Source organism: Hoplias malabaricus, chromosome 12 (genome assembly GCF_029633855.1).
Source record: "Hoplias malabaricus isolate fHopMal1 chromosome 12, fHopMal1.hap1, whole genome shotgun sequence".
Classification (NCBI taxonomy): domain Eukaryota; kingdom Metazoa; phylum Chordata; class Actinopteri; order Characiformes; family Erythrinidae; genus Hoplias; species Hoplias malabaricus.
Window position 1 is genome coordinate 15,932,175 of NC_089811.1, and position 14,064 is coordinate 15,946,238.

The 14,064-nt window shown below is 39.9% G+C and overlaps 1 protein-coding gene across 3 annotated transcripts in view; it reads left to right on the forward strand.

The window, feature by feature from the left end:
- The window catches only part of ranbp2 (RAN binding protein 2), a 95,419-nt gene that overhangs the window by 49,466 nt on the left and 31,889 nt on the right, over nt 1-14,064 (forward strand). For all 3 annotated transcript variants that reach the window (XM_066686454.1, XM_066686451.1, XM_066686452.1), the window contains exons 10-17: nt 4,070-4,251; nt 4,406-4,529; nt 5,124-5,285; nt 5,368-5,505; nt 10,367-10,498; nt 10,591-10,800; nt 10,880-10,963; nt 13,743-13,881. In XM_066686454.1, the coding sequence (XP_066542551.1) occupies nt 4,070-4,251; nt 4,406-4,529; nt 5,124-5,285; nt 5,368-5,505; nt 10,367-10,498; nt 10,591-10,800; nt 10,880-10,963; nt 13,743-13,881 (1,171 nt within the window). The remainder of the gene's footprint in view (nt 1-4,069; nt 4,252-4,405; nt 4,530-5,123; nt 5,286-5,367; nt 5,506-10,366; nt 10,499-10,590; nt 10,801-10,879; nt 10,964-13,742; nt 13,882-14,064) is intronic.

Below are 14,064 nucleotides of genomic sequence, written 5' to 3' on the forward strand. Positions count from 1 at the left end.
GATAAAAACCAGGCGTGCTGCAGCATTCTGGATCATCTGTAGCGGTCTCGCAGCACAGGCCGGAAGACCTGTCGGGAGGCCGTTGCAATAGTCAGAGTTTTTGCAAGTGTCCCGCTGTGAAAGCCAGACCAAGGGCAGTGAGTGATAGAATCCGATTTACACCATGTCTAGTAGTGCAGATTAATTTAACATTTTACCATGATTACGATTATTGAACAGAATATAAAGATTGTCGATTAGAAGTTCTAAATGTCTATTTCGATTCATTTTCAATTAATTGCCCAGCCCTAGATTCTCGTAAAATAATGTCAGTGTATTTTTGGGTCATTTATTAATTCACTTTTTCTACATAGAGGTGATTTTTATGCCCTGAATTTTCCACATTGAGATAGAAAGGTTTCATTTTAAATAGTATGAAAATGAGAATACTAAGACAAGTAGTTTTTTTAAGGAGATAAACCTGTGTAGTGAAGCTTTTGTTTTTGAATATACAAGCTATGTGCAAGAACATAAATTTTATTTATTCGTTAATCAATCTGTGATTTGAATGTGTGTAGTGATTGTCACTTAGCTCAGTATTGTGCTGCATATAAGACTAAGCAGTTGTTTGAACTAGCCTAGGTCTGCATCACTGTTAGGGTCTGGGTTTTTCACCATGGTAGTGTAAGTCTGCTCCTGTAGCTGCATGTCGGGGCCCGGTGCTGGCAGTGGATGTGTCACATTGGGTACTGGTTTTGGGTGTGACTTTCTAGGTGCTGGTGGACGAGGTGCTGGGCTGGGTTTGGCAGGTATGTGTGGGGTGGAGGTCCAGGTTGCTGGAGTTGCTCTGGGGCTGAGATGGCTGTGTTGAAGCAGGGGATAGAAGTGATGGAGGGCTTGGTGTCCGCTGATCTTCCTGGCTGATGGTTGGTGTAGTGGTCTAATTTAATGGGGACTGTCTGGGTTGCATCCGAGGGCCGCGTCTTTCAAATTCTTTGAGGCAAGTTCCCACATAGTCCTTGTGCAAGGGGACATGGTTGTGGAGATTATCGAAGTTCAGGTTGAGGTGGTGCACCTGGTGAACTTTGGCCGTTAATGCACATCTGCTGGAGATGTTTGCATTTATCTTGTAGGCAGTAGCAGGGTGGAGGTCTATTTGAATCTATTTTCTCCTGGTACTGGTTTGGTGTTGGGGTCGAGCTGTGGTTTAGGGTGGGTGGACTGATGCTGGGAGTAGGCGGGTCCTTTTTCAGAGTGGACATACTGGGTCAGGTTGGCTAACTGTGTGGGAAGTTTCTTGCTGACGTGAAAATGCCCATTTTAGTCATAAACAAATGCACATGGCTGTTTTCACACTGAGTGCAGAGCTCCAAGATGGTGCAGTCATGCTTTTCAGCAGCCTGAGGAGGAGTGGCTTCATTTTGTGATGAGTTTTGTGATGAGATATTTGACTTGTTTTTTTTTTTTTTAAGCATGCTTTGTGCAGATTAGCCTCGATTCTACACTAGTTCAGTATATATTCCAGTGACAGATTTTGTGAAGCTGATGGTAAATATTTTGTAAATTAGCAGAGGCATGTCAGCTTGATAGAGGAAAAAAACGGCTTGTAGTAAGGTTTGGGTGCTCTCTGCTGTTTTCAGTTATCTGAAGCTCATATGTGTGACTTTGTTGCTCCAAAGCTGTTTTTGTCTTTGCTAAATAAATAAAATATCAAAAATTACATCTAGTTTTACCAGTTTGTCTCACTGATTGTGTGGTGTGGGGGCTAATGGGTCATTATCTTTGACAGCGATTTCTTACCTGTATTTCCCCCCCGACACTGGGATTCACTGCTGTTGCACTCCTCAGTTTCTCTCCGTCTCTGCCAGTGCTTTGATGAGCAAAATCCTCCTGGACAGAGCTAAAAGTAGTCCCACTGCCTTGAAACATGACAGTCCCATTGTGGTAAATATTCACAGTTAGGAAGTTGTCCCCCTAATTCATTCTGTATGGCTTTCTTTCATTAGATATGCACCTCTTTTTGTGGTAGTGTGCACAAATAGCGCTACGCCCGGCTTCTGTACACAGGAGATTCATGATGGTGATTGACCACCTATTTGACTGGAATCTGCTGAGTTTTTCTGGTAGGTTGTGAGGGGGAGAGGCGTTCCCATGGTTACATCAGCCATAGCTCATGCTAATTTAGCAAGCTACAGAGTGTGAGCTAACTGATTTGTGATTTCAGGGGTATGCAAGAGCAGGTATTTGTGTTGGCATATGCAGATGTTACCTTTTATATTTTGTTTTAAACGTCAGGCTTACGTTCAAGCTCTCCTCCGAGTTTTAGATATTTATGCAGGAGCCTCCTCAACTAGAGTCAACTGGGGAAAGTGCAGTGGCAGGGCACTCGGCCTCCTCTTCTGTTGGGTAGTCTGCAGTGGGGCAGGGAAATCCTTGAGTATTTGGGAGTATTTTTAAGGACTGGGATGGCATTGTGGATAAATTGTTTTCCAAGTTGTCAAAGTGGAATTGGGTCCTGCTACAGCTGTCCTTCAGGGGAAGGGTACCGGCAGCCAATAACCTGATAGCGTCCATGCTGTGGCACCTCCTGACCATTTATGGAACCTCCAGATGCACTTCTTAAGGATGTAAAATAGCATATTGTAATTTATTTTTGCTCTGGGCAGCACTGGAACGCAGCTGCTACAGCGGCAAGGGGGGGGGGGGGGGGGGGGCAAGCCCTTATTTACCTGTCAAGCCGTATTAAGACTTTCTGGCTACAGGCAGTGCAGCAGCTGTTCTACGCAGAAGGGCTAACGTGGCCAGATACTGCCTGTGCACTGCTGCAGGGTGTGGAGGGCTTGGCTTATGGCAAGCATTTATTTGGGCTGCATGTGAATGAGTTGAATTTGTCAGCAATGTCATCCTTCTAACAGTCTGTTTGGAGAGCTTGGTCAACAGTGTTAAACGTGGACAGAGTTTCTTCAAAACTCTGATTTTGGATTTGTGATACATTTGACAGTGTCTCCAGAGAGTTGTAATTACCTGTATTTATGGGCTGAGGTTAGGTGACAACTGGCAGACTTCACAAAAGACCTATGCAGAGACTGATGGACAGACTGGTGAGGAATTTGCTGTGCTCCCCCCTCTGTGTGGAGAGATGGTGGGGTGTGTTGTTGAAGATCAGCTGCCCCTCCAGTCCTTATCCATCTCTGCTGGAGCTGTGGACTTTCAAGAGGTAGAAGGGGCTCTTCTGACTTTTCGAACACCGCAGCTTGCATCATTGGATGCAGCCACAGAAAACGCACTTTATGAAACCCGTGTCAAGGTATCACACAAATTCCTTGAACAACTTGGAGTGGTGGTGGTTGGCGGTGTTAGCCCCAGGCTCTATTCTACGTAGTTGCTGAAGGCCCCTGTATAAGCCCCCTATAGAAAAGTGCGAGGCTGATCTACAGTAGCAGATAGTACATGGGACTGTAGCCACAAAAATACACGTGGTATACACTTTATTTTATTTATTTATTTATTTATTTATTCTTTCTCCCCCTTTGGTGGACATGTTGAGACCCTTGAACATCTGTTTGTGTACTAGACTAACTGCTATGTTCCAGCTGACTTGATCACGATTTAGTGGGTTTGGCTAAAACCTTGTATGTGTTTGGGCCAAAGTACTCAGGCAGTGGAGAAGCTGAAGAGCTTAAAAGATTAGGCTCAAGATTGACTTTAATGACCAATTTTACCTCAAATAAATGTATCATTGTTTCTTTTATGCTCTGTTATAATAGAAATAAATTATAGTAGACTGTGTGTTTCATGACACGTTCTGTTTATCTGCCATAAAATGTACAGTATATCTTTTATTTTTATTATAACAGAGAACATAAATATTAGAAACAAGGATACATTTATTTGAGGCTGATGGAGGGCTCTGAGTTGGCAGGTCCACAATTATTAAAAATAAAACAGTTATATACATGCACAAAATATCTTGTTATTTATATTTTTTACAATGTCACAAACCAAAAAAAGGGGTTGTAATTACTGTTTTGAACCATGTGCTGGCATGTGTTTCACTTTTTTTAATTTGTTATTTGTTCATTTATTTCAGGTCTTTTTATGTGGTGTAGTGTTCACCAGTCATTGTCAGCTGCAAGAGACTGCAAAGATTTCTGCTAACCCACAATTGCTTGAGCCTAGATGCTTGCCCGTGCAGCTGATGAAACTCTTGTCCTCTGAAAAACAGAGAGAATGGTGGGATGCGGTATACAGCCTGATTCATAAAAAAGCAATGTGAGTCTGCATATGGAGTTGTCAGTATTACCCTACAACATATTTCTTAGGCAGAAATTAGTCATATACTTTCTAGATATACCTTCCATTTTAAATGCCTCTGTAATATGACTGTAAAATAATTAGGTAGTACTAATTGTTTTTGTTCCAATAGACCCAATGTGTCTGCTAAACTGCGGCTGATTGTCCAACACGGCCTGAGCACACTGCGAGCAAGAGAGAAGCATGGCCTTCAGCCTGCCCTGCTCATCTGCTGGGCTAGGCACCTCAGTGTAATGGTAAATTTTTAGCTTATTTTATTAATTTAAATAAAATAACCTGAATGGCTTCATTTTGTAATGAGTTTCTGAAGCATGTTTGGCGCTGTGAAGGACTGGCGCCCCCTCCAGCGTGTGTTCCTGCCTTGCGCCCAATGATTTTGGGTAGGGTCCGGACCCACGGCGACCCTGAACTGGATAAGCAGTTACAGACAATGAATTAATGAACTAGGAAATTGTCATTCATGAACATAAGCAAATATTTGCCAATATCTAAATTCTTCTCTTGCTACAAACATTGCTTCTAGCATAATAAGCTTTTTTATGTGTGATGTTTTAGAAATCTATTTACACATTTTTCTTGTCTTAAGAATTGGTTAAAGATGTACGTATTTACCGTAATGCAAAATATGTAACCATAAAAAGATGAAAATATGTATTTAGTGTAAGGTAACTAGGAAAATCCTCAGATTTTCTTTCTTTTGTCAAAATAGGTCTCTACTTATATTTCACTTTTTTAGACTAGCCAGATTGTGGCAGGAGGATTTTGGAATTCCTGGAGATGGAGTTAAATTTACATAATATATATGTTTTTGTGTATTTAATTTTTTGCAGGGTTATGGAATGAACTCCTACTATGACCAGAAAGAGTATGTTGGCCGTAGTGTCCACTACTGGAATGTTGTGCTTCCATTGTTGGAGAAAATTCAGAAGAGGCGCAGTATTGCTGAACCCCTGGATCCAATGTTTATGCATTTTAACAGTAAGGACATACAGGTATGGGAAATTCATGCTTTTGTATTTTGTAAGACCTAAATGTGACTGGAATAGATGAGGCAATGTTTTTTTTGTTTTGTAGGTTTCTCAAGTCAAAGAGCTTGAACATGAAGCCATGGTTGCTTTTGCCACACTACTGGACATTGAGGGCAAAACTGACCAGGCAATTTTGAAGCTTGAACAGATCAACTGCATCTCCTCCCATTGGCATCTTGCTCAGGTAATTCACTTTATTATCTAAAGCACTAGAAAACAAACAAATGTGTTAGGCATGAAGATGTGTATTTGTTAGGGGTGTCAAACAATTAATCAATAGTGATTAATTGCGTATCTGTGTAATTATTTGTTTAATTGCTCTCTACTTGACCTAAGAGATTCTTTGTAAAAGAACAATAAATTAATGCAAGAATAATTTAAACCTATATTTAATCAAAAATTGCACAAGAAAATATATCACATTTTGAGATTGAGCACTATATTATATTTTGATGAATAAAAACCTTTTGTAAATTGTATGCCAGTGGCAATTTTCCGAGAATTTTGGACAAGGTTGAACCAACAGTAGAAGGCGATTGTCTTCGGGGGCCTCAAATATAAAGGGTCTGACTCAAAATGGATCTGAAATGTGTGTGGGCAAAATCTCATGCAGAAAATTGGGATTTATTTATTTTTTAAGAAATACTAGGCATTTTTTTTTTTTTTTTAAATAAGTGAGCTTTTTAAGCGCGATTTGACCCACACTTGCACAAAAACTTTGTGGAGAGAGCAGGAAATGGTAGCATCATGTGGTAAAATAGAGAATTGTGAGTAAAATAAACTTGACACACAATGACACATTCACTCATACTGATGGAGACTTTTTGAGTTACCAATCCACCTTCCAACGTGTGCTTTAGGACAGTGAAAGGAAACCCACACAGAACACACCAAACTACTCACAGTCATTCACTACCTGCTGTGCCACCCTCAAACCTTCCTCACACATCAACTCGTAAGATTAAGAAAGGAAGTCAGGAGTAACGCAAATTTAAATTTCATAAATTAACTTTCATATGCGTGTTAAAAATACAAAGATCAATTAGAGTCGCCTCTCTGAACACTTAACTAATTTATTGCAACCCATATTTTTGGATTATGGGAAAACCTTAATTCACCAAAATACCTAATCTCTCCCAGGTATCACTTGGATATCTGATGTAGATATTAAAAATTTCGATTTACTACAGTAGTTCACAGAACAGATCTAGGATTGGCCAGATCGATACTGATAATAAGTTGATAGCTTTATAGCTTCCTTTCTAGGGACTTTTTGCAGTGCAAACTTTCTAAGGATTAGATGCTCATGCTCATGTACCAAGAAATTACAAATTACCAATTACAATCATACCAAAATGTTATGAAACCTGCCTTGAGAAAATGGATAGGGAAACTGTGGAGGATGAGTCACACGATTCCAGTATTTTACAGCCCCCCCCCCCCTCCTCCCTCCCCTTAGATTCCAGGGGGAAGAAGAGTGGGGCGGGGGTTCATGACTGGTACATAATTTAGCAATGCAAAGACCTGACCCCACTGAAATGCATGAAGTAGAAAAAAATTATGAATTTTTTTTATTTACACATGGCGCTTTTCTAAACAATTTGTTTCCAAAATAGACAGTATATTTTCCAAAGCTAATTGTGTGTAGTTACAAAGCCTAAATTGGAATACACTCTGTAATTGTAGAACTAAAGTGCTCCTGCATGGTTAGTGGAGTTGAGAATTTTCAGTCCTTGTTTCTATGGACACTTTTTAGGTTGACACCGTGTGTTTTTGGACCGTGGGCGCATATATATGCATGCATGCGCAGGTGCTGGTTATAAAATTAGAATGTTGTGAAAAGGTTCAATATTGAAGACACCTGGTGCCACACTCTGCAAGTGTTTTGAGTTAATTAGCTGATTAAAGGCCTTTTAAATGGTCTCTCCGTCTAGTTCTGTAGGCTCCACAATCATGGGCAAGACTGCTGATTGACAGTTGTCGAAAAGACCACCACTGACACCTTACACAAGCAGAGCAAGACACAAAAGGTCATTTGTAAAGACGCTGTTCACAAAGCTGTGTGTCCAAGCTCATTAATAGAGAGGTGAAGGGAAGGAAAAGTTTTGGTAGAAAAGTGTACAAGCAATAGGGTTAACTGCACCCTGGAGAGGACTGTGAAATAAAACCCATTCAAAAATGTGGGGGAGATTCACAAAGACAGGACTGCAGCTGTAGACAGTGCTTCAGGAACCACTACGCACAGACGTATGCAAGGCATGGGTTTCAGCGTCGCATACCTTGTGTCAAGCCACTCTTGAACAAGACAGTGTCAGAAGCGTCTTGCCCCTGGGCTAAAGACAAAAAGGACTGGACTGCTGCTGAGTGGTCCAAAGTTATGTTATCTGATAAAAGTAAATTTTGCATTTGCTTTGGAAATCAAGGTCCCAGAGTCTGGAGGAAGAGAGAAGAGGCACAGAATAAATGTTGCTTGAGGTCCAGTGTAAAGTTTCCACAGTCAGTGATGGTTTGGTGTGCCATGTCATCTGCTGGTGTTGGTCCACTTTGTTTTCTGAGGTCCAAGGTCAACACAGCCATCTCCCAGAAAGTTTTAGAGCACTTCATGCTTCCTGCTACTGACCAACTTTATGGAGATGCAGATTTCATTTTCCAACAGGACTTGGCTCCTGCACACAGTGGCAAAGCTACCAGTACCTGGTTTAAGGACCATGGTCTCCCTGTTCTTAATTGGCCAGCAAACTCCCCTGACCTTAACCCCATAGAAAATCTGTGGGGTATTGTGAAGAGAAAGGCGAGACCAATTTCTAAAAATCTTTTTTTTTTAATTGGTCTTAAGTAATATTCTAATTTTCTGAGATACTTAAATTGGGGCTTTCATTAGTTGTGAGTTATCATCAGATTGGTACTTTTGGCAGTGTGCTCAAGTGCCAAATCCTACTGGAAAATGAAATCAGCATCTCCATAAAGCTTGTCAGCAGAGGGAAGCTTGAAGTGCTGTAAAAATTTGGCTACACTGACTTTGGACTTTATATGACACAGTGGACCACAGCAGCAGGTGACATGGCTCCCCCCCAATCTGAAAACAAGACTTTGGACCACTGAGCAACAGTCCAGTTCTTTTTCAACTTGGCTCAGGTAAGATGCTACTGGCGTTGTCTCTGGGTCATGAATGGCTTGACACAAGGAATGTGACGGTTGTGGCCCATGTCTTGGATATATGTATGTGTGGTGGCTCTTGAAGCACTGAAGGAAGGAAGGAAGTAAAGGAAGGAAATCTTTGCAGGCGGTTTGTGTTGATTATTCTAAATTTGAGGTAATGACTTGGGGGGGATTTCATTGGCTGTAAGCCATAATCGTCAAAACACTTGAAATAGATCACTCTGTTTTTAATGAATTACTAAAATGAATTAACTTTTTGATGATATTCTAATTGCCTTGCGTCCAATGCTCTGGACCCACCGCGACCCTGAACTGGATAAGCGGTTACAGATAATGAATGATATTCTAATTTATTGAGGTGCACCTGTATGTGTGTATGTATCATTATCTATTTTAAAGCATTGTGAATGCAGCAAATACAGCCTTTTAAGAATATTGTTCAGCTGTGTTCTTTTAATGTAGTGACTATGTATTAGAAAATGTATTAATGTATTAGATAATTGCTGGATGCATATAATATTAGCTGCGAAGTATTAAAAATTGAATATGTAAATGCAAGATATGCAATGAAATGTCTGGTTAAAAATTAATAAATATACAATATTCTCCTGACTATTTCCATAAATGTTAGGAGTGAAAAATGTTTAGAAAATCTGATTTTGTATCAAACTTACTGTTAGTACACATGATTTATCACCGTTTAAGGTAGATCTGAGGGCTAAAATATGATCTGCTACACAATGTAAGGTGGAACGGCATCCTTTTCTGTATGAGACTTTTTTGTTGTAAAAACTATCATAGATGAGCATCCATTGTGAAACAACCACACTAAACGCTGTGTTTTTACAAGAGCTTAGCCTACTTTTTGACTTTAGCCAGGCCAACAATAAAACTTAATTCACTGAAACATTGTTAGTTGATGATCCCATCCCCCCACCTCTTCATTCATTCATTCATTATATGTAACCGCTTATAAAGTTCAGGGTCGCGGTGGGTCCAGAGCCTACTCAAACTCCTCACAGTCACCCGGACAGAGGCAGTATCAGTAGTGACAGAGACACTATCTGCTGCTCCACCGTGACCCCCCCCCCCCTTGACTTAAACTTAAAACACTGCTTGAAGTTCCAATAAAATAATGACATTTCTCTTCTGGTTTTATCATGCCAGTTCTGTGGCCTTGAGGCAGCTAAGGGATCTACAAACATGTGTACTATTTCAAGAGCTTTAAGGAAATACATGATGATTTGCATGAATAATCATGTTAAATGGGATTGAAGCATAAAGCAAGCTGAGTGAAACTTTCTCACAGATTAATTTGTTGAATATTTTATTTCAAGAGGTTTAAAGAAACATATGATTGCTGTAATACAGTTGGAGAGTGAATAAACATATTAACTGGGGTTAAAGCCAAAAAAAAAAACAATTATTTATTCTCTCCCGCCTTTTTTTTTATTTTTATTTTAAATGAGCTCTGGAACAGTTCTCTTCATTGTCTGTCTCTCGCTCTCTCTCTTATATATATATATAATTTTAATGCTGTTAATTGTCTTGACATGTATTCAACTGTAAATAACACAATATGCCAGAACGCTAACAACCACAGCGTTAAATAAATTCTTTGATCTAGTTCTTGCTATAACTGCAAATGTTTGATTTTGGCTTTTTTGGCAGTAAAACAAAGAGCCAGTAGCTTTGCTACATGTTCCAGTTTCTACAGGTATTATGACACCAGAAGTGGAGGCTAACAAAGAGAGCTGGATCATGAGGCTCTGACGTCTCACTAGGAGCACACACGTTTTTGTGAGATTTTAAGTGGTTTCTTTACAAAGTTACTCTTACCATGTCCTTTTTGGGTTTTTTTCTCCCCCCCAATATATGAACTACAGATCTATCAAAGACTTTCTATGGAGGCTGGAACTGGAGTTGAAGAAACTCAAGACATGTGTATGAACTTCCTCCGGCAGTTCAAAAAATACTTAATGAAGATATACCATGCCAGTCCAGATGATATAGAAAAGGTCTGATATCAAATGCTACTAAGTCATGATGATCTGTTTTTTGTGTTAATGAAATTTTAAACAATTACCCTTTATTTGAAAATCAATTTTAGTTGCCTGTTTGTATGGAAGAAGTTATGGATTTGCTCAGTGATGTCAATGAGCAGCTTGGAGAGAGTGGAGAAATTTTGGACAGAGTTAACGAAGGATGTCCTATGACCTCTAGCCCAAGATCAGTCACAGACCCAGCTATAGCCAGTTCTCAGAAATGTTCTGAATCCTCTCCAGCAAAAAGTCTCCACTCTCCCTCCAAAAGACCAGTGGTATATCATTTTAAGTAAATATGTTTTTTTAAATTGAGTTTATTTATTTATGCATCTAATACATGTCTCTCATTAACAGTTTTCTCCCAAGACCTCCCCTCATTGGTTGGAAGATCAGAAGTCACTCTTGAAGATGCTTTGTCAACAAGTTGAGGCTTTGAAGGTCAGTAATAGATTTTTAGCAGATCAGAAGTGAACAATAAAATGTAAGCTAAAGGATATTTAGACAGTGTCAAAGCGATCTACAGGTGCTGGTCATTAAAATTAGAATATCATGAAAAATTATTTCAGTCATTCCATTCAAAAAGTGAAACCTATATATTATACTCATTCATTATACACACACTGATATATTTCAAGTGTTTGTTGATGATTATAACTGACAACTAATGAAAACCCATATCGGGCGGCACGGTGGCGCAGCAGATGGTGCAGTCACATAGCTCCAGGGACCTGGAGGTTTTGGGTTCAAGTCCCGCTCCAGGTGACTGTCTGTGAGGAGTCTGGTGTGTTCTCACTGTGTCTGCGTGGGTTTCCTCCGGGCGCGATCCAAAAACACACATTGGTAGGTGGATTGGCTACTCAAGTGTCCGTAGGTGTGCGTCCATGGAACCCAGCAGTGTGCAGTGTCCGTTGGACTGTCTGCCTTGAGATGTTGCCACCAGCAGAGCCCAGATTCACCAGGATGGCCTTGGTGGTGATCTTTGGATTTTTCTTCACCTCTCTCACTATCCTCCTGGCCAGCACAGTTGTCACTTTTGGCTTCTGACCACATCTTCTGAGATTTTCCACAGTACGGAACTTGTATTTTTTAATAATACTTTGCACTGTAGCCACTGGAACTCAAACATTTTGATATGGCCATATAGCCCTTTCCTGACTTGTGAGCGGCCACAATGCACAGCCGCAGGTCCTTAGTGAGCTCCTTTATCTTGGCCATGACTGTCCACAAACTGCAGAGAGCTGCTGTTTTTCACCTGTTGAGTTGATTAAAACAGGTGTTTCCAATGAATCAGGGTAATTAGGATGCTTTAAAACAGCTTGGACTATTTGGAATGGAACTTTGGATTTTCCCATAGATTGTGACAGTTTGCAAAGGGTATGAATAATTTTGGACATGCCATTTTTGTTCAAATGTGAATAAAAGCTGAGAAATATTTTTTTCCACAATGATGCCTCTTGTACATGATTGTATTATCTCCTGGGAGATGCCTGTGACGTTTCCGGTCAAAAATAAAATTGTATTGTAAAAATGCATGTATGAATGAATGGGACTGCTAATAATAATCAGGGTGTGGGCAGTGTTTTTAGCGTCATTGGTAGAATTTTGTAAATAAATACAGGAGGTATCTTGTGAAGTTTGTTAGTGCTACTTGAGCACTCCTCTATCCCATACCAATATCCATCTTGCATTTCTATTGACACCTGCAGAATTTTATTAATATATAGATCATATCCTCAAACAAATAGCCAAAAATAACCATACCATCTATGGTGCGTACCATAGTGTGTATATGATGTACTCTTAAATTCACCCTTGGTTGTTGTGCTGTACAGAGTCATTACTAAATTGTTTCTAGGCAGAGGCTATGGTTATTACCAGTTCTATATCTCAGGGGCTTGCTGAGATGTTTTGTTTCTGGGTGCCTTGTATTATATATGACAAGGGTGTGTTAAAATGAACACTGTATTGGGTATGTGTATTTGTATCTGTGGTGTCTGAAAGTGTTATTGTGTATGTGATAGGTCTGAGAATACTTGGTTGAATGAATAAAAGTGTGTACTGCTGGGTTTTATAGATGTGCACCATCTGAGATTTTTCACATTAATATAGCATCTAAACAACTCATGTCATTGTTAAGGAGTAGTGAAGTTGAGGCACCCTGAGCAGAGAAAAATGCCACACGCGCCACTGGTTTGCTGTTCTCATAGTAGTATTTTCACCATTGGTACTGCAGGTAGTCCCGTACTGTGGACACTTGGGCCCTGCTCTCGCTAGTTTTGGCCTCTACAATGACACGGCACTGCTCACAAAGCTTTTTCTTAGCAAGTTGTCAGATTCCACTACGAAATTTTCTGGACATGGGAACAAAGAGCACATAACTACTCCTGTTCTCCCAGGACTTCTTTATTCTATGTTGGTTTGTGTCCTTTTGTGTTGGTGTTTGTGGACCTCTGGAAACTTTGGATATAGCTGTTACGGATATTATGAATTTGTTGTGAATATTATAAGCTCGGGTTCAGTGAGTCAGTGTGAATTTTTCTGCTTTAGCTGTTAGCAACTAGAAGTTAAGACAGAAGGTGGTATTGTTGTGAGATAGAGCCAAACATACAGGTATTCAGCAACACGCTTCCGCTCAGGTACATCCTAGACACTAGTGTGAACTAGAAAAATCTTGTGCACTTTTCATGCTTGGTACAATGCAGTCAGCACAGGTGGCATCCTAGGGCTGGACAGTATCAATATCAGTATATCACAATATAAACTGTTTTGCTGAGCAGTATACCTGTTCGCACAGAAAACCGGTTTTTATTTTTGTTATGAATCTTTCTTATACCGATCATGTCCGAAATGCAGCGTGGTGGTAAATTGTTTCACAGGGGACGTTTTTCGTTGTTGCACCACCTAAACACACATGGAATGGAGTGCAAATATTAGTCGAGTTGTTGATCGCCGTGAAAATGGACAGGGATAGTTCTGAACCAGAATAACTTTCGCTGAAAGAAGGAGCAGTGTCTGTTGTCTGGAGGTACTTTGGGCTAATATATATCACTTAATATGGTTAACACGTCATGCATGGGGGAGAGGGGGGAATAACGGTTTAGACAAAGTGATAATTGTGCTGCTTTGCGTTTAAAGACTTTTTTTTTTTTTTTCTTGATATCGAGCTACAATGGATTTTGTAGCTCCATATCAAGGCATTATAAATTTTGTTTTGCAGAATGAAGTTCATGACTTGAGGCACAATGCATCAGGGACTGCTGAGTTTCAATGTAATAGAGTGTATACAGGAAATTACTCTGAGACCTTTCAAGAATCCTTTCCAGCTGCACAACCATTTCATGGAGTACCGCTTACAGGTCAGTCTAAAATCCAATTAACGTTACACTTTTTTTTTTTTTTTTTAAACACACAAATGAATTTTAGTGTAAGCAGACTTTTTGATCAATGAGTGTTTGACCAGTCTTTACTAAACATGTCAAAATTGCACCTGCAATCTTTGTTCTTAGCAAGAACAACTTTTTAGCCTTTAAGCAGTCTTT